We start from the raw sequence: 23,976 nt of genomic DNA, 5'->3' as shown, positions 1-23,976 counted from the left end.
AGAATTATTAATTATGTGGGTGAAAAACTAGCGATAATAACCTAGATCAAGGTTTAAAGAATCGCTTGTAAAAAGAATGCTTTGTTCTTTAAATTTATGATCGCGGGAACTTTTTAATTACACCGTAATTTACACCGAACCTTTTTTTGGGGAAAAGCGAGTCAAAGTGATGCGAAAAATGTAACAAAGAAAGGCCATCGGTTTCCCAATGTCACGGCATGCAACGACCTTCACCACGAATGCACATAACGGCGATTAGCTCTCGTGACCAACGGGAAGCTGTGCGCGGTGGAAGCAGAATTTGCTTTCATGCCTCAGGAATTATGCTCCGCCTACGGCCTTTGTAATTTCCTAATTACGGCCCTATAGGGTTCGCGTCTGAATTTCCCTGTTGAAATAATACCGGAGGTGTTTGTCCCTGGAGAAGCCTCGGCGAGGACCTTTCGCGGGGATTTCCGTGAACACGATTGCGCGAGCCGCCGTGATTCGCTCTCTGTCGTTTTATTCGCGTCACGTCTCGCTCACGTAGAATCGCTATGTATAGGCCTGCATTCGCGGCTCACGGCCTGGCCGCGTATTGGAAGAGAAAGGGCACACCGGCGAGCGAAATGTCGACGTATCGATCGATCCCACTCGAAAGTGAAGCTGGCTGTGGCGCAGTTTTCTGGTTTCACTTGCCGGCCGGCCGGCCGGCCAGCCAGCCAGCCGTCCCAGGAGCACGGGCCATTGTAAATACGCGGACAAGGGACAACCAATCGAGATTGCTCTCGTCGCCGAGTGGAGAATCCGATAAACGGTCGACTGGAAGAGAGACCCCGGGAAAATGGGATTACTTTCCTATACACCGGATCGCAAACATTTTCATTGGAATTCTACCGTTGATCTCGCGGATTAAACTCGGACACGATAATTATTGCCGTCGTCCTTTCGTCGCGCGCCGGCACGCCGACGGTCTGCCACGGAACAGAGAAAACGACTCCGAGACTGGGTCGCCGGCGAAGGTGACTTCGCCGACACGAAGCTACAATTGCGGAATAGTTGGTAGCTAAAAGTTGTATGGACTTAATGTGGAATCGCCAACTAGATTCCGACGAACCTTCGTGTTCTCTACAGAAGCAATAACATCCACGTAATCCTCGAAATGAGGACACATTTGACGATTCTACAGGTGGCAATGCTTAGAATTATGAAAAATCGATATTTAATAACTGTTATAAAGTATATGCTCTCTGACTAAATTTTGTAACTGTCTGTATTATTTTCTGTAATTCAATGGCTGTGTTTATCGTATTTTCAAAGTATAGATTCTATGTACGTCTGCACACGCGATCACATTTTTGTAATACTCTGTACACCACACAGACCGAAACCCAAAACTGAAAAGTAATCCAACACCGGTTCTGAAGAACCGTAACTGAAATCGATACAAGCCAGATATACCTCGTAACTAGAATGCGACTTTTTGTGCAAAATAAACACTGTGTCTGCATTAATTGCAAAATAGAGAAACTGCATAGATATTTCCTTAACGCTTTTACCATTTCACTAAGCTGAAAATAATACAACATTTTTAAATTCTTTAAATGTCTCCGATGTTTTGTAATTGATTTAATCATTTCTATTAAAAGCGTATGAATTGATCGAAGAGATGCAGAACAAGTTAAGAACACTGTTAGATTATTTCGAATTGATTAGGATTATGAAAAGAAAAGATACATTTTTATTTCACTTTTATTTCACTATTATTTCATGCAGTTGTTGAAACCCCCATGGTTAGCCATGGGGTTAGCCAAGCCCCAGGGTTAGACAACTTTTCAGCCTCGTCAAAGCCCCGATCTTTGTGCCGGCCGCAAACGAATAGCCGCTTACTGCAACGAATCTCCAGAATCCTAGGAGGCACTTCGAAACAAACCAGATCCAAAGGATTAAACAAAAGAAAGACGAATGAAGACTGTGACAACCCTATTAAGGGGGCTAATGTCCCGACTTCGGACCAATAAGCTCGTCGGGAAAGAAAAAGAAATCGAATGGAGATACGAGAAGATGGATGGCCAAGGAACATTTCGAGCCGCTTCCAGAGGTATTCGAGGATATTTAGAGACTCCGCAGCACGAAGGAAGGAACCTTGGACTGCGAGGGATATCCTGGCAACGATAATCCTCGGGTAGCGTTGGAGGGCCCACGAGTTTCGCAACCGCGGAATAATCTACAATTTAAATACGCGGATACTCTCTCACGTGTATATTCGCGTGCCTGCGAGAGAGGCTCCTCTGATACTTCTTCCAGCTCTCTGGATTCTTGTATCTCCTCGCTGGATCCTTGTTCCCCCTTTGTAGGTCCTCGTCCCTCCATCCCGATCGGTTTACCCGCGTGTCTCTCGTCGCTGAAGTTAAAACCTGGCTAGGATAAGTCCGCGATCGAATCGCGGCCTCGGCTATCGTGGGCGTGCTTCGAACGAAGCTCGTCTCTTATAATGCGCCGCGTACGAATTACTTCGCGGACCGTTCTTCTTTAAATAACGGCACACGGTTGGTATTCATGAACTCTCTCCCGATGGGAACACGGCGTCGTGTTTTCCTCGGCCGCCACCGCAGCCGCATGATCCTCTCTCGAAAACAACAGGAACAACAGGAGATCCCGTTGTTGCCGGCGGGTGGAGTCGAAGGTCGATTTTAATGAGCTCTAGCCGCGGCAGTAGTGCACGTAAGAATGATATACAGCCACGAGGAATTGCTTTTAATTGCTCTTCGCCGTCCGTGACCATACCACGCGGTACCTCCCACCCTCTCTTCTTCTTCTTCTTCCTCTTCTTCTTCATCGTCGTCGTCGTCGGCGTCGTCGTCGTCTTCTTCTTTTTCTTTTCTTGCGAGCCTTCTACGGCTTCTCGTCGTCTTCTACGGCTGTCTTCTGTCTCCGTTCTTTCTCTTTGTCCATCGGTGCCTCGTGATTAAACGCGCGGGACCAATTGACAGCGAAAACGAGATTGTCGAACATCCTGTCAGAAGCAAAGTAACTTCATAGAAACCTTAGGATACGCTTCGATATCAAAGCGCTCGAGCCATCCTCCATTGAGGCTACAGCTCAACTCGAATTGAGTCGTTTTTGCAGAATCTATTGTATCATATTCTTCGCGTGTTAATCGTCAAGCGTGCTAACGCAGTACAACGATATGTCTTGAGATCATTGTTCGACGGAAGGTTGCCGCGGCTTCGTTGGGTGCAGAGCCACAGGTGCAGTCAAGAGTCAAATGAACCAAGCCGACCCTACAAGAACTTCGTCCAGAAGTTTGCCCCGCTATTAAATAACCCAACTACTCCGAGACTTCGAGATCATCCTTTAATAAGAGATATACTTGTACAAACATCGATAACATATTTACTCCGATGCATAGCGATTTTTATCTCCGAGTAATCTGAATAAATTCTTCATTACTTTAAGTATAGTGTTATCAGAAGTTTTAGGATATTTAGTTTCTTTTGCATATTGCCATCGTACTGTCCTCATTTTTATTTTTATTATTACTCTGTTATACATTATTATCGTTATCCAAAAATTTTTGTTGAAAAGCCAAAGGATATATAGTATGAAGTAATCACGATCTCAATGATCCTAAACAGAAAATATTTGCAGGCTAGAATTAATCAAAAGCTCCAACAAATTATCTTACATAACGCAATCAGAAATCTTCGGAAATCATTGCCTGAATGAAAAAGAAAGGTTGGCCTTCTGTTGTCACAACCGAGTTACAGGTGCAGTAACGGATCAAATGAACCAAGCAACTCTGCGGCAGCTTCGACCAGTCTATGGAATAGTCGGGCCAGCGAGAAACATCGACAAGGGGGTCCATTCTCCCGGTTAAGCGGCGGGTCAAGAATTGTTTCTGTTCGGCATCGGCGGCGTCGAACAAGGAACAATGGTCCGAGATTCGACGCTCCGCCGAGCGGAAAACCCGCTGAAAAATGGTTGCCCGCGGATAAAAGAGTGGCAGAGACCGCTGATTGGAGGGACCCCCGGGCAGGCTCGCGTGCCCGAGGAGCGAAAATTCCGCTCGCGGTAGCTCGATCGAGCGTAATTTGCGAACGGAGGCGTAAACTGGGCCAACGGCAGCTATTGCTTTGATACACCTTATTGACAATAGGAACTTTCGCGTAATCGCTCGCAGCCGGGGGCTTTTCTGTTGCCGACTGGCCTCGTCGGCTAAGAATACGCCGCATTGTTCGGTCTCTTCACCGGTTCTTGCGTCCTATCGATTTTCGCGGACGCGGATAGAGGAGACGAACGCGTTCCTCCTCCCGCCTCTAACCCCTTTCGCCTCATCCCTGTCGCATCACTGAAAATTCTCTCGATAATCCGGAGATAACAAACTTTCCCCGGGTAGCTGGTTTAATTGGGCGTCCGTTAGCGGGAAGAATGCGTCGTTAGCGGTGATTAGAATCGAATCAACGTCGCTTCGGTACGGATAAACAGCGAGACAGTTTCATAATTCGATGGGCGAACCCGATAGCCTGGCTAATGGGATACGTCTGATTAGGTATCGCACGAGGGAAACGGTTCATTAAGAGATTTCACTGTATTCATTACCGGTACCGTCCGGCGAATTATAATCGACGCCCGCCGCTGCTTGCATTCGAGTTTCCAATGCGAGTCGCGTTATCCCGGCCTCGGTGCACCGCAACACGGTCCAACAATTCTGACGAACTTTACCACCGATAATCCTTTCGTAAAGGTTATCGAAGCCCTCTAAACTATTCCGAAACTCGCGGAAGAAACTCGACCATTTCTGTCACTTGGAACACAATTTTGGGTGGTAAAAAAACCAATTACTTTTCGTTTATTCCCACGAATTATTTTTATATTTATCGATTAAGACATTGAATTGTTCTCTTCAAATTAAATTACTTGCGCAAATTTGTTAAATTTAAACATGTAAAAATTTGATATTCGCTTCACGAGAAAAATTGGTATCATCGAAGAGGATTCTGAACTTTATCTTTGAATTTCTAAGAGATGTGAATTAAACTGCCAAAGTTGTTTTTAATAGCGGAAACGCTCAAAGACCGGCAGGAGGGGACAGTAATTGGCTCGTCCACCCTCGTTGATTTATTCGCGTGCCGTTCGGGAGGTTCGATCATTTTGCTCTATGGAATATGAAATTGTGTAACGCAGTTGGGACGTTTGTGTCGCGTGCGACGAAAAATCGTAGCCGGCGAACAGTTTTCAGAAAGTCGACTAATAAGATTACGTGGTTACCGGTTTAGGAAGGCATCGCCGTACAGAAAAAGCACCGCCGCGAAATTACGTCGTCGTGAAATAACCGTTTCGACGCGAAAGCGCCGCCAGGACTTCCTGTTTCTCCCTTTTTGGTCGGCGGGGCCTCGGTGATCCGTGACGAGCAACGATTTCAACGGCGATCCCCGCGATATCCTCGATGGAAACTCTCGCAGGACACGCGGCGGGAATCGAGCCTGGCCTGGAGGCCTGTCACACAGCGCCGAAGCACTTCTCGTTGCTCTCTGAGCATTCGATTAACCCTCATCCGTCCCTCGCGCCAATTTCACACGTTTTCGCGAGCCTCGAGCACCGCTGCGCTCGATTCCCCTGACCTACCCCACGCGAGGCTGAATTATCCTGCCCCTCTACCTACCAATCCTCAGAAATGTTGCTCAATTTTTACCAAATTCTCAAGGATACATTGACCAATATCATCTAAAATAGTATAACACAAAAATATTTATACAACGATTCCACTCTATTAATTCGAAACAGTATATCGCAACTTCAGTGAATAAATCATTTTTCAATTTTAACAAATGTAAAATTATTATAGAATTATTGTAGAATTATTCTTTCTCCCATGCCTCATCTGCCATGCGTCTAGATCTCTAGGTGGTTTGGCGTTTTAAAAACTTCGCCCCTTTATCCTTACAATTACGCATAACATTTAACTCTCCTGAAAGATTTTAACACTATACATGTTACATATATCGTGTCCTCGTGTCTCTAAAAATTTTAAGCTCACTGCACCCAGTAAAAATCTCCGTCGCCGTGAAATATTACGTAAAAATACCCAGGAGCTTAGATCTAATACTTGGAAAGAATTCTAAACGATTATAATCAAAATAAATCGACAAACAAAAGATTTGAGACCGGTTCTACGCTACTCCGAGTTTCTCCGAAAGCGACGTAGATTGAGAGTCAAGGACCTGCTGGTAGCACAAGAGGGCTAATTCCCAGAGTTCATCGACGCGGCATTTCCAGGAGAGATTCCAAAAATAAAGAATTCATGGGACCGTCTGGACACAAACGCATACGTCGAAGATGCGATTGTTTCGGCGTGCCTAGCGGACAGAGCCGCTACGTGATTTCTCTGCCAACAGGTTCGAGGTGAATCACTCGTGACTCACGCACGAATTGATCCCTGTGCAGACTGCGCCGTGCCGGCAGAGTCACGGTTTTGTTCGCGAACGAGGAACAATGCTATCGCGCGGCCTCTATGCAGCGAAAGAAAGCCGGAGTTCGATCGGAAATTGGAAGCTCGAAAAATTGGCTTTTTTCCCCAGTCGTGTCGAGGCCAACTCGATGTTTCCTTTACCACTAATTTAATCGACCACTCAGCGACGGTATACGTAGAAAATAATAATGGGTGGCCAAAATTTAATTTCCCAATTTGCATATTTAGACAGAATTGTTTTCCTAACCACCTCGTATCACTCTATGATTAGATACAGCGTTGCAAAAGCAAAAATATGAAATTAACATTAAAACTAATTAATTAATTTACTTAATATCAAAATGCAAATTCTTGCAATAATTTGATGCATACGTGGTCGTCTATATTTTAACTGTGCGTATCAAAATTATTTTTTAGCTCAAGTAGAAAGAATATCAGATTTTTAGCAATTGAAACTTTTAGAAAACTTATGGAAGAATGTTCAAGGATATGTAATGTAGAACTTGTTCTACATGAAAGTTTAGACTGGTTTCTAATTACATGCGGATATGTAGAAGCAGACGTTGGACGTTGTTTTATGTTTTGTGCTCGTATCACTGCGTTACTGGACGCTGGTATCCAGTTTCAAAACAAACCACGATTCTTCACACATTTCCGATGATCCGACGATCCGGCAAAAAATGTTTCAGTATTCATTTTTCTGCATATTAGAATGTATAAAAACATTCACCTCGATTTTTGAAATATTGATATATATTTTTCAATAGAACGACCCACTGTGCTATAATCTGAAACCCTGAAACAACGCTGTAATAATTTAAACCACAGAAATCGACTACGCGGACCACGGTGTATCGATACGAAAATAACTTTATAATCTCAGTAGCAGTAACGTTATGATACTAATTTTATGATATTAACAGAACCTTGTTATCGTATAAATACATTAATACAAAACCATAACTTATTTATTATCATGTGGTACGGTTGCAGTACATTACTATGGGCACGGTTAGGTTTCCCATTATAACCCCGTCGGGGGTAAATTTACAATATAGTCACCAGTGCTGGCATAATCCTATTGTATGCAAGAACAACTGAAATCCTAAATAAATTAGCGAAGTTACAAATGTGAATCGTGAGAGCGGCTCGCGGAATTACGCTTTGATTCTGTCCCAGCCATAAATCTTAGAAAGCTACTTGCAGTGTCATTAGCGGTAACAATCGACTTAAGAGCAATGAGTTGTAAATCGAATCAATGAGTTGCAAATTGAACCAATGAGTTCCGCAGGCTGTTCTCGCGGCAATCGAGTCGCGCGGAGCCGGCGCGGCTTCCAAAACGAGGAAAGAGGCGGCGGACTTTCGACTGAGAGGGATTAAAAGTGTCGAATGATCCCGACTTTCGAGGGCAAGCCGAAGCGACCCAGAACGCCCTAAATCTACGCTTTGTGAGATTGTTTCCCGGAATCGCGGACCCACCGCTGGTAACCGGGTAGCACTCGGACCGGACCCGGCGATCGTCGGCTCGGTAATTTCCGCGCAAACTGTTGGCGGTTCTTTTAAACATGTCGGCGGGGAAGGTAACGGGCCGCAGTAAAATATAATGCATGCCGGGAACGTTCAAGGTAACGCGCAATAACTTACGACGGTTATGGCCCTTAACTCTGCGCCGCCGCGCCACGTGGAAACGTTCGGATTAATGAGATTTGGCTGAAAGCAAGAGTTCCCCGAGCCCGACCACCAGGACCCTGGGATTAACGGGCTAGACAACGGTGCTCCCGACCTTTCCCACTCGGGCCCTGGGACCCTGGATCGACTTCCTTCGCCGACAAACGTCGAACGACCAAGTTCGAACAAATTTCAGGCTCGTTCGTCTTTGGGCATTTTTTTCAGACAAATAGAGTGGCGGAACCGGTTACCGTCCGGTGACCAATTACTGTGCCTTCGGACTCTTTTCGAGCATAATTAACTTTATATTTTTCTCAAATAAGGCATGTTAAATTGTAGAGAAATAAATAAAATTGAAGAATGAAAGAGTTTAATATGTCTTATTCGATAAATATAATGTTCATTACGCCCGAAAACAAACCAAAGGAACAGCAATTGGTCACCCTGTAATAACCGGCTCCGATACCCTACTACAAGAAGTTTATGCTGTTCCATAGTCAGACCACGCCTGGAGTATTGTTCTGTAATATGGTCTCTGTACTATATGACCTCATGCTACGAACTAGAATGCGTGCAACACCAATTTCTGGGATTAGCTTCACGTAAACTTAACTGTCCTATGCCGCTGTTTGATCAGAATTACACAATGATACGGTTTCCCCTCGACTTGCCATCTCTTGGGCATCGTAGACTTACATATGAATTATTGTTCGCGTTTAGAACAACAATAATTAAGTTATAATATATAAATAATATATATATATATATATAATATATAAATAACTTTCCCAGTTAATGCGACAGGAATTCCATATATCTAGCTGTAGCCAATTTAATTTTTTGAATAGAATTTTTGTTGCCGTAAATAAATTATATCTTTTGTATACTTTCAGAATTTAAACGAAATGATTTGCAACTATTAGGACCCTACGGTGGTGCTGTATATGCTTTGTATAATTTTTGTGGAATGCATAATGCTTATACATAATTTTTAATATTTCTGTGAAATTTTGTTGAGGACAGCATGTGTTTCAGAGATATCGAAGGCAGACAGTCCGACGCTACTCCGCTTTTGGATAATTTATGGCAGGGTCAAGGGCCCGTGTAGCCTCTCAAGGCTGTAGTTCACGTCGCGACAGACAAACCCCAGATGATGTCTGGCGACTCGAAGTTCTACAGGTACTCGATGGGGCGCATTCGTTGACATATGTTTGGAAAGCCAGGAATCTTTAAGTACGACAGACGAACCGACGCCATACCGCTACCATGAAGAACAAAGATAGGTTTCAGAAAGGATCTGACCATAGAGCGGGGAAGAGGCAAGGGTGCCTTCTGGTGAGAGGGCTGTGTTACACCGCACAGCACTTATCCCAGAACTGCTGTAAATAAATTCTGACTTTCGGAATTTCTGCCGGACGAATCGTGCAAGTGAATAAATTTATACTTATTAGAGGGGCGTTGTATTTACTATAGAATGTATAGAAAATTTATCAGCCAAATTCAGCGACCGGTTTCTTAGGCCCTGTTAAATTGAGCGTTAAAGAGGGTCCCCGGTTTGGAATGAAGCTAAACTATAAGATGATCTCTTTTGTTTTGATAAAATTACGAGGCGATTCCTTCTGAAACTTTAATGGCAAATTATATTATATTTTATCGTTGAAAAATCTCTAATAGAAAGGAGTACGCGAGGTTCACACAGAGCTTGATCACTGGCGGCTTGTGTCTAAAGAATCGCTCTAGATTTTCACCTAAATTTCGTACCTGTTCGTTCTACACTCGCGAAACGACTGGAAGGCCGTTCGAGACGCCGCCAACACATGCCGCGAGTTGGGAAACGAATCAGGACCGCGCGAGATCGATGCAGAATGAAATTAGTGTGGAACGTCAGGTCCACGCGCAAGAATGCGCAAGGAAGTTTGATCAATTAAGAGTTAACGAAGAAAGAAGAAACTCGGCTGTTTCTCCAGACCGATGCGACGCGGCACCAGAACCAGAAAGAGAGAAAAAAAGAGAAAGAGAGAGAGAGAGAGGGAGAGAGCGCGAAAGAGAGAGAAATCCGCTTTCTGCAATTAATCGCATCAAGGACGACTTTCCCAGGCCCGAAGAGATGTCGAGGGAAAATTCATCGGATCGAGTCGCTGAAGAGACACAATGGCCGCTTGATCTCCTTAATTGAAATGCTTTAATTAGAGCTCAGCTCGGGGGGAGAGGCCGAGGGGGCAAACGGAAAGCGAAGAGGATCGGGAGCCGTGTCACGAACGGTCGAACCATCTTTTTTGCAAACGAGGAAAAAGAAAGTTTTTCCCAGGCGTCGCGCAACAGATCCCACAATGGGCCCGGTTCCCGCGATCATTAGAGCCGGACGCATCATCTTTATCGGCTGCTCATCGAATGCGTCGCAATTTTCTACCTGTTCACCACCGTTCCAAATCCATCGATCCGCCGTAAATTGCGCTCTATTGATTCTCGACAATTTTTATTCGATATCCTCGACGGAGCTATCGCATCGGCGGCCGGATGCTAATTAATCAGTTCCTTAATCAGCGCGCCATTATGGAAAGCGGCTTCGCAATTACTCCCGCGGGCAATTATTTCGAAATATATTCTGTCGTCGAGCCACGCAACATAAATCCCCAAGGGCCCCCGCAATCTATTTCTAAGCCCTGTACAATCTTTCCCAGATCCTCAAATTTTTCTCTCAGACGCCATAGTTTTTTGTCGAGCTCCATCAACTTTTCCTCAGAGTGCACAGGCTGTGCTACATTCTATACCTTATTTCTAGGTCTACAATTTTTTCCCCAGGCCGATCAATCTTTCCGAGGCTCTGTTTACCTAAGCTCTGTACTGTTTTCCTAAGCTAATTTCTTCCGACAGCAATCCGGAAACCGGAGCACCGTGCGCCCCGCCCACCGAAACACCTTTCGCGCGAATCTCGCCACGGTTTTCCCGTGGAACGTTCTCCGATCGGACGCGGCGATCGGCTAGGCGCTCTGCATTCTCATCCGACATTTTTCCCGCTTTCTATTCCCTTTTTCGGGGGGGGGGCCCACTTTCGGATCAGTCGCGATAACCACTCGGGGCCCCTCTTTCGTATGCAAAGACCCGGCCGCGATACTGTTATTGTTTCTAAACGAGCGTCCAGCCGGGCTGCGTGCCTCGGGAATTTAATCTTACTCGACCAAGAGAAAGAGAGAGAGAGAGAGAGAGTGGGGGAGAAAGGCTGTCCCAGGAAGCCACGGATGAAAGGTGACACCATCGAATTTTTGAAGCCGGGAGTCCATGGACCGGGGATCAACGGCCAGAAAATCGTTTTTCAGGGACGCGCCAATGGATCCAAAAACCGCCGTGAACCACGGGCTTTTCGAATTAGCATTTCAATTTGTCGGCGCAGGTGTACAGGCGGGCGGCAGCCAACGACACCGACGAGACGAGACGAGACGGGACGAGACGACGATCGACGAGTGTTCAACCGACGAGCACACCTGACATTTTCAATGCATACCCTGACGCGAGCGATGCGAGCCACACTTTGCATTTACATAGCTGTCTGCACGCTCTTATCCTATCTTATCTGGCTCTCTGTGCTAACAACGGCTCGGGCCTCTTCCCTATGGTCCGACGAAACTCGTGAAATGGAACGGAGAACGAAAAAATACCCGCTACTCCTACGGCAATTAGCATTAATCGACTTTACCGGGCGAAAGTGGACCTAAAGGCTGCCGGTCCATGAAGAAGTTCCGGGAGAAAAAGCTTACGGTCGGTCTGATGGTGTAGCAATCGAACGCATCTATAGTCAGATGACTAATTTTCACCTCTGATACTCGCTTGATATGTTAATTAAATATTGTTGGGAAACAAATGCCGCACCGTCTTTCATTTCGTTATTTGATTATAATGACATAACTGCGGCATGCAATTTATTACGAACATTTTTTCGATTTAAAGGGAAAGTAGAAAATTTAATGAAGAAATATGTTACGACGATTACGTGCAAAGTTCATCTATACAGTATACGTTTTAATGGTAAAATGTTCTGCAAATGGTTTCTTTGAGGATAAACTGCAGCTTAACGCATTAAAGACGTTGCCGTCGTTTCCATAGGAATTTTCTCTGAAAAGCGCGCAGAATATGGAATATAACGGACAACTATTCACGGGGAAATTCCTGGTAACCGACGATATTCGCGAACGGTTCTCCGAAGTAACGAAGACGCGACGGCGTAAGTAGCTTTCGATTGTAACCCGGCTACCTGTTAATTTATCAGTGGTCCAGCGTGCTCGTGCGCGCGCGCGCGCGCGCCGTACCGGACTGGTCGAAGTTAATCCCGTGATTAAAGGCCGAGAGATGAACGGACCCGGCCGTTCTTACGAAACGACCGCATTAATCATTCCCTGGAACCCGGTTTTTCCCTTTCTTTTTTCTTCCTTTGCGAAATCCCATCGAAAAATACAGAGTGCGTCGTGCACACCTGCGATTCGAGCGTGGACGCGCCGCGGAAAAGTGCATCCGGAGATGTTACGGGATGATGTAAATGTCAACGCTATGCACCGTTGCCACCTACGGACATTCCTAGAAAATGAGATGGCCTAACCGCGTGGCAATCGGAGTAAACCCCCGGCGCGCGATGCGAATCTTTGCGCAAATGCCTGCGCTCGTTCGCCGTGTCGCGGAGGATAATAAGAATTCTTTTTCGGATCTAGAGGCGAATTCTCGGCCGAGCAAGTCGATTCCATAAAAATGCGGTAACGGCGGAATATTCTTTCCACCTCCGCGGTTCGAATCAAATCGGCAACGCCAGGAGTGCGCGAGCAGCGCTCGTAATCTGCTTTGATATTCTGGTTTATGCAGTTCGAATATAAACCGCGTTTATGTTCCAGTAAGTAAAACGTTTTTTCGCGATCGTGTCACGTTTCGAAGATCTTTACGATGAGAGTTTCCTTCGCGAACCGGGTTCTAGGGCGACTTTTCCCCTAGACCGACCGGACACGTTTCTATTTGTGCGCCCGTTACAGCATCAACAGTTACAGCCGTAACGTTTCAGTGGGCCGAACAAACGCGGCTCGTTACGTTCCTCGTTATACGAACGTGCTTTTATTGCGAGCTACGACGAGCACTGTTATCGTTAACTGTACAGGAGGACGTAAAGCGTAACTAGACACACGGCGGCCAGCTAGCCGAGGAACATTTGCTAGGGAACTGGCCAGACGCATCTGGCCGAGGAAGGAAGAAACAACTAGATTTCGTTCACCGTGACTCACTGATCTCCCTGGCTCTTGGAAATGATAACAACATTAAAAGTCTTGGTCAATACCTATTTATCGTAATAATCAATTATTTTCCAAGAACTTGTAAATTATCTGCATTTATGATACATTTTCGGAAGTGTTAAACAAATTACAAAATAATATTACTATTAGTAATGTTAATCCTCATTATTCTATATATCGGCCGCCATATTGGTAATAACCGACTCGTGTATTCAATGCCTACAGAATTCAATAACTTAAAGTAAAAAACGGTTAATTGCACATTTCTCTATAGAGAAATAATCGTAGCTCGTATTTAAAGCTACGGTATACGATCCAGTCCCCGGATGGGAACATTTTCACTATCATAAAATCCTCGAGCGCAAAAGGTAAAGAGTACTATCACTGATGGACGCCGGCTACGCCGAGCATTCATCTCTCGTTACGAATGTTCGTCGAAATAAAATGCAGTCGACTAATTTTCTTAGCCGGAGATTAATGACATCGTAGCGAAAGGAAGACTTTTAATTTCATAAAAGGTTAAGACCGTGGTGGGCAGACTCACCTTAGCGCGCGCTGTGTGGTCTTCATTTGGCTGGCTGGTGTTCCCCGCGAGTTCTTCGAAGCGTTTCGGTTCTCAGCGTTGATCCATCGATCCGTTTCGGCTTTAGGGCACACGCGACGAACGCGCGGCAACAGGAGAATAAATTAAAAGCCTCGAATCACTTTGCAAAACACAGAAGAGCGGGACACGCACAAAATCCGCAGGATCAGAGAAGGACGAGAGCACCGAGCGTACCGTGTGATCACAGCACCGTGTTATTCTCGCGTGAATCGATTCGCTTTCGATTATCGAAATTAACCGCGACCGGCGCGATAGGTTGCGCGCTAACACCACACCTGAACTGCGCGGCGGCGAAGAGGTCGAACGGGACGCGCACCAACAACCGTCGAGCACTTTAAACGGCCGCTGCGACGACAATGGCCGGTACGGATTCTCTGGCGGACGTCCTCGAAAGACTTCGATCTACGACGATCCACGATGAAAATCAGTCGAGCGGAACGCTTCCATCGAGAGCGCGAAGGTAACGGGTACGAATTAGATTAGTGGGGCTCGAGACACTTGGAGGTTAGGTCGAGACGCGGAGAAGGAGAAAGAGAGACTGACCTCTCTCTCTGCGTGCTTCACCAGCCGGATGATCCTGCGAGCGTGGCGTCCGCGACGAAATACTGGTTCATTTTCTCTGGTACAGGACGCACACCTTCTATCCTCGGCGCGCTCCGACTGTCATGGCGGCGGCGGTTTTTTTTACACGCGACACTCACACGTGCCGTCGACTCCGACGACCCACTGACAACTGTCCTCTCTTCACCCGCGAATCTCTCGTTCGACCGCGCTACTGGACGTCCACCAGGTATTCGACGGGCACGGTTTAAATGGTGCGCGCGTTGTCACCAGCATCACGGTGACACGCCGCAATAGGGTGCGCTTGTTCGGCTGCGTGTCGTCTGTACCCGCGCCCTCTCTCCGCCGCGAGCCGCCGGTACGCACACACGTGAACACTTGTCTTATTCTTTGGCGCGAAACAGACCGCTGATGCTCCCCTTTCCTCGTTTTTCCAGTCCGGGCTGTACAGCTCGTCGGAGCGATCTCCTGCACCGGGTATCTTCGGGTGACGTCGGGTCCAACGGCGCAAAAGCGTGCCACTTACCCGATCGGCGTCCTTCTGACCGGCAGGACTGGTTTGCGTGGATAAACACGCGGCGGCGATGCTGTTCTCGGGGACAGTGTTACCGATTCCCGGCCAGTCTCGCGGCGCTGAACCGGCCGAAACAGGAGAGCTTCACGGCCGTGGTTCGACCGTTTTTCGTGGAACGCCGTGGTCCCCGGTACGAACGGCTTGCTCGATGCGACGTTTACGCGAGATCGCCGAAAAACTTGGAATCGCGCGGCAGGTGCAAAAGGTGCCGGTTTACGCGCGGCGAGATGCGAGCGACCTCCTCACTTCGCCAGGTCCCAACCGAGAGGTCCACCGTACGAGGACTGGTTTCACGAGACTACCCGTGCTCGACCGGCCAGACTACTTCGGACTCAGGAAGGGGGAGAGACGCAGAGGGAGAAAAGGAGTAAGAGAGAGCGCGGGAGAGAGAAAGAGTGACAGGCACACAGAAAGAGAGTGTGTGTCGGTCGAAAGAGGCCTAGCGGCGAGAGGAGGAGGGTGGAAGGGGACGCGAGAAGCAGCGTGTGGAGAGCGGGCTCGTGGAGTGTGGGTCCCGTTCTTCGGAGAGAGGCTTGTTCCAGCGAGCGCGAGGAAGTACTGTTACTTAGACGAAGCCTTCGGGGCCCACAACGTGCCGCAAAACGCGATGCAGACCTGGACGCGGTGCATACGCGGATAAAAACCGTTGGGAGCTAGATGTCCTCTGTCGCGACACGTAACGACACAGTGCGACGCGCGAGAGCTATGCACACTCGGCCTACTAGGGAGCTTATTGTGTCCGAGAATCGGCGTTCACGCAGATCCGGTCAATGTTTCGGTCTCAAGGTCCGTCCCCAGTTCCCAGGGTTGACAGCGCTGCCACCCGCTAGCCTCTGGTTTCGGCGGCGCAACGGGGCTTGGGCACATGGAAAACGGTGTCTGTCGCGCAATAAACTTACACGGGTCACGCGAGTCTAATTGCACGAAGAATTGCTAGCGCGGATGCACATTGCGTATGGTGCATCGCAGGGAACGTTTACGCGTGCGTGGACACGCACCGACGAATCGCGTGTCCTCCTTCGCCCTCTGTTTACGTCCGTGCACGCGAGCTTCCAGCGAACTCGTGGGCTCGATTCGACAGATCTGCCTGCTCCTGCACCAGCTAGCTCAGGTACGAGCTCATCGTTCGATGCACCGGTGCCGTCAGATTGATCCCCCTTCGTTGTTTTCCTTTTTTTTCCAGGCTGCTGCTGCAGTGAAAACCGACAGGAGAGAAATACGCTCACCGCTCGGTGGTCGCGGCTCGACTGGACGACTGGCCGCCTCCGCGCTATTACCCGCCGTATTCTCACGCCCGTACCCAACCGCACCGGCGCCCCACGCGCAACCCGCTCAGCCCACCTCAGGCCTCAGGTACAGTGGCTGTAGAAAGTACACTAAATTTACGTATTACAACAAATTGTTGACATTTGAACTCGTAGCCTCGTTAAAACGAATCGTACGGTGCTAACCCGGGCTCGTTTTAAAGCTCGAAATCATCACCTTCGTAATTCAGTGTTTAATTTTTTTAACATGATTCTGCACAATGTAGCAGACGAAAAACTAAAGACTAAGTTTTACTAAAAAATGGTACCAATTAAATCGCCTCTAAAGATGCAAAACAATTTTTCTAACGAGCAAATCTATCATATATTTGGCATTGAAATGCCTCCTTTACAACAACTCTTCAAAAGTTAACTGAAAAAAATCATATATTAAAATTTAAAGAAATTTGCCAATGTATTTATAGACGTTTCAGTTCGTCACATTTTCCAGGAAGAATATGTCTACAGACTCCTTTCTATTATATTATGCAATAATGTTTTATGGGTTTATACATCCATGTTTATTGTTGTATAATTCATTTTTAGGAAATTGAAATAGAGAAATGGAAATGCAGTGCATAGAGACTTTCTTTAGCCACTTGACATGGACGCCCGCGTTGCAACCGACAGAGCACTATGTATATCGACTTCCGGATTTTTATTAATTATTTATCCCCTACATGCGCTATTGTTAGCTGCTTTTATCTGGGTTGTTTATGCCAAGTCCGACAACCTCTCCAACTAAATATAGACGCGAACTTTGTTCGCGAACTTAACCCTCATTTGTCCCCCCTTTTCCAGCCTTACCTGTCGATGATGACTTCATAGTTTTCTAAGAAAGATTAATACGTTCTCCCTCTTTCGAATAAATATAAAAAGAACTTTCTCGAGCACTTTGTTAACACTATTTTTACCGGTCTCCCGTGTATACCTATTTTTATGAAATTAATTTCGTAATCGTTATGAAAAAGGTTGAAAAACCAATAAAGATAAAATGAACAAGCTTAAGAAACTTAGGAAATTCAAATCGAACTTTAAAAAGGTGTTTCTAGACGCGTTTGGCAATAATAATGTTATTACACAGGTAAAATTTAATTTGTAGGTAAGGAAGTTACGTGATCCGGCGAGTGAACGGCTCGAATATCGGCGATTCGCGAGGCGTGATAAATGGCGATGCGGAGTATTTTCGTCCGGCGATCATTTTTCGAAATTCAGGAGGTTATTAACGTAAGTCGCAAAAGTTGTTATACCCACGTACCTGCACGTGCTCGCGTGTTAACTCTTACCGCGAGCAATGTACTTGTATCGTGCGGAACACGTACGTACATACGTGTCGTCGGTGCGTACGGATACAGCAAAGAGCGGGTGTAACCGGTTTCGCCGATTTTTTCCCGAAAAGCTCCCGCGACGGTTTATAAAATTGTTTGCCCTTTGTCGTTTCTTGACGCTGGCTTACTCTAGCGTGCACAGTTTCATATCTATGCTTCGCTAGACCCACGTAGACGAGCAGCTCGTTCTATCGAACTATCAAAGATGGAGTAGAGTCTGTAAGACGTGTAATTTTATAGGAGTCGTTGAAACGCTTGAAATTAATTCGAAAGGATCTGCGGGAGAGCTATGGCTACCTGTTCCCCGATACGCGCTGCGTAACAGGAATGGATTTTTTCAAAATTCCAAACGTATAATCGTCATGCACTGGATAATGTAAGGTGACACCAAGGCAGTCCGGTACGGAATCGAGAACCAAGCGCAACATCACCGCGACCAAGCTCAATCGAATGGAGTCTCCTTTGCCTTGCGATACACTGTCGAATTGAATTTTCGTCCGGTACAGTTACCGGTGAAAGTTGGAAATGCATACTGTTGGGTGATTAATTCAACGTTAACTGTATCTAGATCTACTTGTTTTTAACGACGTATATCAACAATTGGGTGTAAAGTCGTGCGAGAAATTCCTATTTGTTTAGTTTCTACTTGGGGAGCGGAATGGTTCTGTTTGCTGAGTAGCCGTGGAAACGTACTATAGGGACTCGCTACGGGAACTGTTACAAAGCCCTATCGAACTCGGCAGTTTCACTTTCTTCGGGATTTTTTCTCACGGTGTTTCGACGAAGCACAGCAAGAGTTGAATAGCGTTGTACCGGGAATGTGCTAATTACATGGGATTACACGACTCACCGGGTCATTTGAATCCCTACTCAACTTTCCCCGTCGAATAACCTATTGCTCCGTTTGATGGACATTTTAAACCTATCCTTTTTAAATCTTTGTTCCAAATGATTTAATCTCTCGCTTTGGTTACTTTCTATGTTCCGTGTATCCGAGACTGTTGTTACTCGGCGGTTCTAGTGTTAAACAATTTCGTCCCGATTATACCGCTATTATGTTGCCGTCGAGGGGGTTTAATAATTTATGATTCGCATTTGCACGCACGGTCCATAAATATGGCCGTGGTACAAGGACGAAACAAAAAACGGCCTGATCTCTGTTAATCCGATAAGATAGAATAATGAAATTGTGTTTAAGCGTCATAAATCTCTGTCGAGTCGCTAGCAAGCCCCATGATCTTTTGAAGGTGCAATATCAATGCGACGATGCCCAGGAGAGGCGATCTTTTGAATCGCCGCTTAATAAATTGAGCCATTAGCAGCACGAGGCAGTACACATAGCGAAAGTAATCCCTCGGCAGCGATCGCCGAGCAACTTTTAACAATAAAAACAGAAACCGGCGTGTTTTTGCGCTCCGTAACACGATGCACGAGCATATGCGTAACATGCGCACTATGCCGTTTAGTATAATGGACCGCGGCAAGCGTACGTGTCTTTCAAACCTGCTGGAAAATCGTGGTACTCTTTTAGAAATTTACCTTTACACGGTTTGCAACCCTTTACTTGCCGATAACGCTTTATCTTTGTCCAAAAATTGCAGCATGTGTCGATTAAGTAAAAAATTCTGATGATCTCTCGGTAGAAAAGACAAGACTCGGTGATCCACAGCAATGGAGCATGGAACTGGAAAGGTGAACGGTGCTACCATCTGGAGGCAGAGCCGTAAAACTGCATCCACTGGAGGGCCGGTCGAACAAATCGCATCTTCCATGTAAAAGTACCGAAAAACAATTTTCGATGATTACATAAAACAAAAAGTGTTCTCATAGATGAACCTAATATTCTCTCAAGGCGAACAGTTCTAATAATCTTTTCCTATACGTACATCTACAGAAATATGAATGGTACCTAAAAGACCTTAGTCAAATATTTAAAGACCATCGAAATGTCCCTCCACTTTTTATAAAGCTTCCTATAATTTCTCTATCCTATCCGCTTTAAGAAAGAAACAAAAGAAGCTGCATTTGTATGCATAAATATTTATATTATTATGTTACATTTGGATATATGTTATATATCCGTCAAATAAAAGCTATCTTAAAAGTACACCTTTTGGTAACAAAAAACCGGAAATTAGTATCCAATGTTCATCTCACATGTTCAAATGCAAGTGTTGAGCAGCAGCAATGATTTGGCACTTCTGCAACTCGAGTTTTTGCTCCTTCAGTTTCAAGAGTCTTTTCTGCACCTCGAGCTCACTCTGCCGCATCGCCATCTCCTCTTTATGCCTTTTCTCTCTATTCTTCTCAGCGATGGCGAAGTTCTTGGTCATCTCGTTTAAAAATCTGTCGAAAAAGGCGGTCAACGATCCCTTCTGGTCCGACGGTTCGTTCTTGCTGTTCGAAACGAAGTTCGAGGTCGGCGCCGCTAGAGGATCGTCCTGTTTCGGTTGGTCGGTGCTGCCCTGTTCCTCCGACGCCGGTTTCGGAAGTATGTACGTGTACGATTTCGTGGATCCGCTGGCCGGTGTCGGGAACTCACCTTCCTCCAGGTACATGTGTCTCCTTTTCTCATTAAAAATCTCGTCTAGTGCCCGCTTATGTTCCCAGTGGCCATAATGTCGCATTCTGCCCGGTTTTTTTAATCGTTCCCGGAACACCAGATTCTTGTACTTACGCTCGAGTACCCGCCATTTGTTCTCACACTTCTGGGGGCTAAAGTAGAACCCGTAGTTCTGCATTTCGATGGATATCATCTCGAACATCTCTCTCAAGCTCCTGATTTGCGTCGACTGACCGACCATCGACCGGTATTTCTTGTACTGGCTGATCAAACATGTGGTAGCCTTGCTGGTCCACAAATTCAAAGCGCCGACATCCGCGCTGGATGGTATCGCCCCGTTGTTTTCGAAACCGGGAAAACCGTTTTCGTGTTCCTCCTCGACGTAACACTGCATCGTCGGCTCGACCTTGATCTCCATTTGTCCGTCGATCTTGTCACCTTCCGAAAACAAAACAAATCACGTTAGTGCGATTCGAACTAGTCTCTCATCAAATAAAATCAAATTTCAGATTTTTAGGCGACTATGGAAGCGTATTGGTTAGGTTTGCATGTGGAAGAAGCTGTGGAACATTTGATTTTCGCGCGCTAAACGACGAATGAACCGAGTACAGGCGCACAGAGCGGATCTCTGGAACGTTTGCGACGGCGTGCGAGCTGGAAGCTCAGGGCGTTTTACCAATTTCTAGATACTATGGAACGCGAAATAGTTATGGACTGTTTGAGGACAGTTCTTCTTACCTTTTTGCTCTGTAATATCAGCCATAATAGAGTGCCCTCGTAACGTAACCTCCGTTCCAATCGTCGAGAGTAGTCCGGCACGAGTGCCAATCTCGGTCATGGCACGGTCTCGCAGGGGGCCGAAAAACCAATGGAAACTAGTTCCAAACCGGTTTCATCCTGGAACTGGTTCCGTACGCGTCGAGAACTGGCGGCCATATTAACCTCGTGTGCCTCATGGACACCAAAGATACGTTAAGCCAGGTCCACACCTGACACAAGGCGGGGTCTAGGCGAACATGTCTGGACCCGTACTGCGTACACGAATTCAAATGCGTCGCAAAACGTCAAACGGCCGTTTGTTATGAAGAATCACGACATCTCGATCGTCGATCGTACTTGACCGTATATAAACAGTGGTGTCGCGTCGTTTTCCTCCTTTCTACAAACACGGGACACGATAAGAATCGTTCTTCTGCGTGCACAATGGCTCACGAATGTGTTCGAACATCTTTTGAAACGAAATATGTAGTAGTTTTAAAACGAGGGCCAAATGGCTTTAATTCTTTTTAAACGTTAGAGGCACTGGAAATAGATTATAATAAAAGTTTAAGTTATGTTAATCAGATTTGTAAATTGCACTCTTTAAATTTTAGTTTTATGATAAGATTTTTCTTGTTGTTTGAAATAGTTTGAAATTTTTTTAGAGGATCTTCGTAGATATTGTCTAGTTGCTTTTGAATTTAAAAAAAAAATTCAAGCGCTATACTTGGACTTTGGAAAAGCTATTTCGTTTTAAAAGGTATTCGAGAAGTTTCGGGAATCGCTGTATCTCTCGTTCCCGATGATAAACTCGGTTCCCGTTTGCCAGATAATGGAAATACGATCTTTACCACGATACCATTGTTATTCTTCGCTATTTCAGCCGTGTAACAAATCACTGACCATATTGTCTGCCCATCGGAGCACGACTTATGTTACACCAATTAAGGCTTCGCGCAACATTTTGTTAGATATTTCTTTTACGTCGAATTTGCATAATTCGACTCCATTGTCTTCTTGCAGTTTTTAGCACTGATTTTTTTTAGTCTGATTTCAGGATGCTTCGTAGTTAGCAGAAATTATTCGCTTACGTCCGACTCAGATAACTTTTGGATGATCATGTTGGTAAAAATTGTCTCATTTTATCGATCGGAACTTAATGGCCGAATATTGACGATAATGAACGTCGTTGCGCAACCGACGAACCACTTTCAGCCGATTTCGAGCCAAGTTTCATACGAACGAAAAAATGATTAAGCCGGCCATTCCAGATTCGCCGATAACACGAGTATATTGCATTACTTGTTAGATCATGCTAGACTGGTTGCATAAGTCGCGTGCGGTTCCGTTTAACGATTCGCAGGCATTTCTACGATTCGATGAACCTTACGAAGCGCCGGACGGCTGTTTTTTCTGTTAAACAAAGCGTTCGATGCACGAGCCGCTTCCTTCACGTTTGTAACACGTAATGATACGTGTCATAATTCATAAGTGGTACGTTGTTGTCATTTAATAATGACCGTACACAACGGCTCAAAAGTATGCTGACAGTTGCAACCTTTGTGGTATGTAGAATTTAAATTGAATGACGCGCGTCGGTACCGTGACGTTCCCTAATTCAATTTCGTTAAAGCAGTTTAACGTCGGACGCGTGGAACTCGAAAAAAAACTCACTGACGTTTTCTTTAATTGTCCGAAGCTAATTGTAAGTAAAAAGCGTGTCCGCATTCTTTGAAGAGTCGACGTACCAATGTAGGATCGCGAGCGTAATTGCGATTTAGTATTCACGAAGAGCCCACAATTGCATAGGATCAGTCCTTTCACCGTGTTTCACGGTAATTATCAACGGTCATAGATCGCTCAGTGATACGGGGACTGTGGTCGAACGATCCGGCATCGATGGTAGCAGCGTTACGCGATCTCGGAAAGGCATTGATCTCAATACGGCGACCACTCGATGATTTACTTTCCCTTCGAGAAGACGGAGGAAGGCTGTGGAACGTTCAAAGTTGCGCCTTAATCGGACGATTGTTTCGCAACCGTTCTGTTATCGCCCTCGGCAAACAATGAAATATTTATCTCGATGATACGGTTTAATGTGCCAACAATTGCTGCGGTAGATCATTACCATTAACCTCGCGCCATTCTTTTCTTTCAGCCAGTGTCAAAGTTACCGCGATTATTCGCACGCTCGGATACCAGCTGCGACACCGGAAGCAAACCATTTCGTACACCAACCACGGCTCTGCGAGATCATGCGAGGACCGACCCATGGTGCACCGATTTAATAATCTCGCCCGTAGTGGGGTGAGTATAATTACAAAACATGTTTCGAATCGGACCGAACAAGCACACCGAACCCAGACGGCACATGCAATTATTCGAATGGAATTAGATTCGCCAGGAGTATTGAACTTGACGCGAAGAATAAATGACCGCACCGAGGGGAACGAATGCTCGAGATTCCTCGTTTTGGGTCATCGTTCGTTATGATTCTTGGATACGTCCTGTTTTCTCGTACTCGTTATTGCCGTCCACCGGATGCGGTTCCCCTCCGTTCAAAGCCTGGTCAACACGTGTTATATACGTTTTTTTGTTTACAGAGACCGCGGCGGCAATTAAGGGTACAAGGACGCGGCAATTGTCCTCGACTCGGTGAACCATCGGACCGCTTCTGTGGTGAAAACTATTTCCTACGAGAATACCTCATAGCCGCGACCTCCAAATATTACTACCATACTGCGGATATGTATGTAAAATAAATACTTTGTGCGTAAGTAGTGGCCACTTAGACTATCTTTCCATAATAATTTGAATAAATTAGAAGTAATGTTTTGGTATGATTCAATTCTTCCAGATTGTTTCTTATTTTAATTGTTACCAGTTCATTCTTCTCG

At 45.8% G+C, this 23,976-nt stretch overlaps 3 protein-coding genes across 3 annotated transcripts in view; 1 reads left to right on the top strand and 2 right to left on the bottom strand.

Annotated features, from left to right (window-relative positions):
- Positions 1–15,976, bottom strand: part of LOC144474071 (uncharacterized) — a 143,277-nt gene extending 127,301 nt beyond the window's left edge. Inside the window, exon 1 of the mRNA XM_078188553.1 lies at positions 13,931–15,976. Coding sequence (XP_078044679.1) covers positions 13,931–13,956 — 26 coding nt within the window. The 5' untranslated portion in view covers positions 13,957–15,976. The remainder of the gene's footprint in view (positions 1–13,930) is intronic.
- Positions 14,330–23,816, top strand: LOC144474072 (uncharacterized). Its single transcript, XM_078188556.1, has 4 exons — positions 14,330–14,450; positions 16,309–16,478; positions 23,238–23,386; positions 23,683–23,816. Exons 1-4 carry the CDS (start codon positions 14,408–14,410, stop codon positions 23,699–23,701), a joined length of 381 nt encoding a protein of 126 aa, XP_078044682.1. The 5' UTR covers positions 14,330–14,407; the 3' UTR covers positions 23,702–23,816.
- LOC144474153 (uncharacterized) lies at positions 19,798–21,348 on the bottom strand. The gene is made up of 2 exons (XM_078188748.1): positions 21,059–21,348; positions 19,798–20,758 (listed from the first exon to the last, which is right to left on the bottom strand). The coding sequence occupies exons 1-2, from the start codon at positions 21,156–21,158 to the stop codon at positions 19,911–19,913; spliced, it is 948 nt and encodes a 315-aa protein (XP_078044874.1). The 5' UTR covers positions 21,159–21,348; the 3' UTR covers positions 19,798–19,910.
- Positions 23,817–23,976: the final 160 nt, after the last annotated feature.

This window comes from Augochlora pura, chromosome 8 (genome assembly GCF_028453695.1).
Source record: "Augochlora pura isolate Apur16 chromosome 8, APUR_v2.2.1, whole genome shotgun sequence".
Classification (NCBI taxonomy): Eukaryota; Metazoa; Arthropoda; class Insecta; order Hymenoptera; family Halictidae; genus Augochlora; species Augochlora pura.
The sequence above is the reverse complement of the archived record's forward strand: the minus strand, read 5'-3'. Positions and strand labels throughout refer to the sequence as shown.

Coding starts and splice junctions, on each gene's coding strand:
- LOC144474072 (XM_078188556.1), top strand. CDS start 14,408: ATGAAAATCAGTCGAGCGGAACGCTTCCATCGAGAGCGCGAAG. Junction 14,451..16,308: donor CTTCCATCGAGAGCGCGAAG/GTAACGGGTACG, acceptor TTTTTTTTCCAG/GCTGCTGCTGCAGTGAAAAC. Junction 16,479..23,237: donor CAGCCCACCTCAGGCCTCAG/GTACAGTGGCTG, acceptor CTTTTCTTTCAG/CCAGTGTCAAAGTTACCGCG.
- LOC144474153 (XM_078188748.1), bottom strand. CDS start 21,158: ATGACCGAGATTGGCACTCGTGCCGGACTACTCTCGACGATTGGAACG. Junction 20,759..21,058: donor TGATATTACAGAGCAAAAAG/GTAAGAAGAACT, acceptor TGTTTTCGGAAG/GTGACAAGATCGACGGACAA.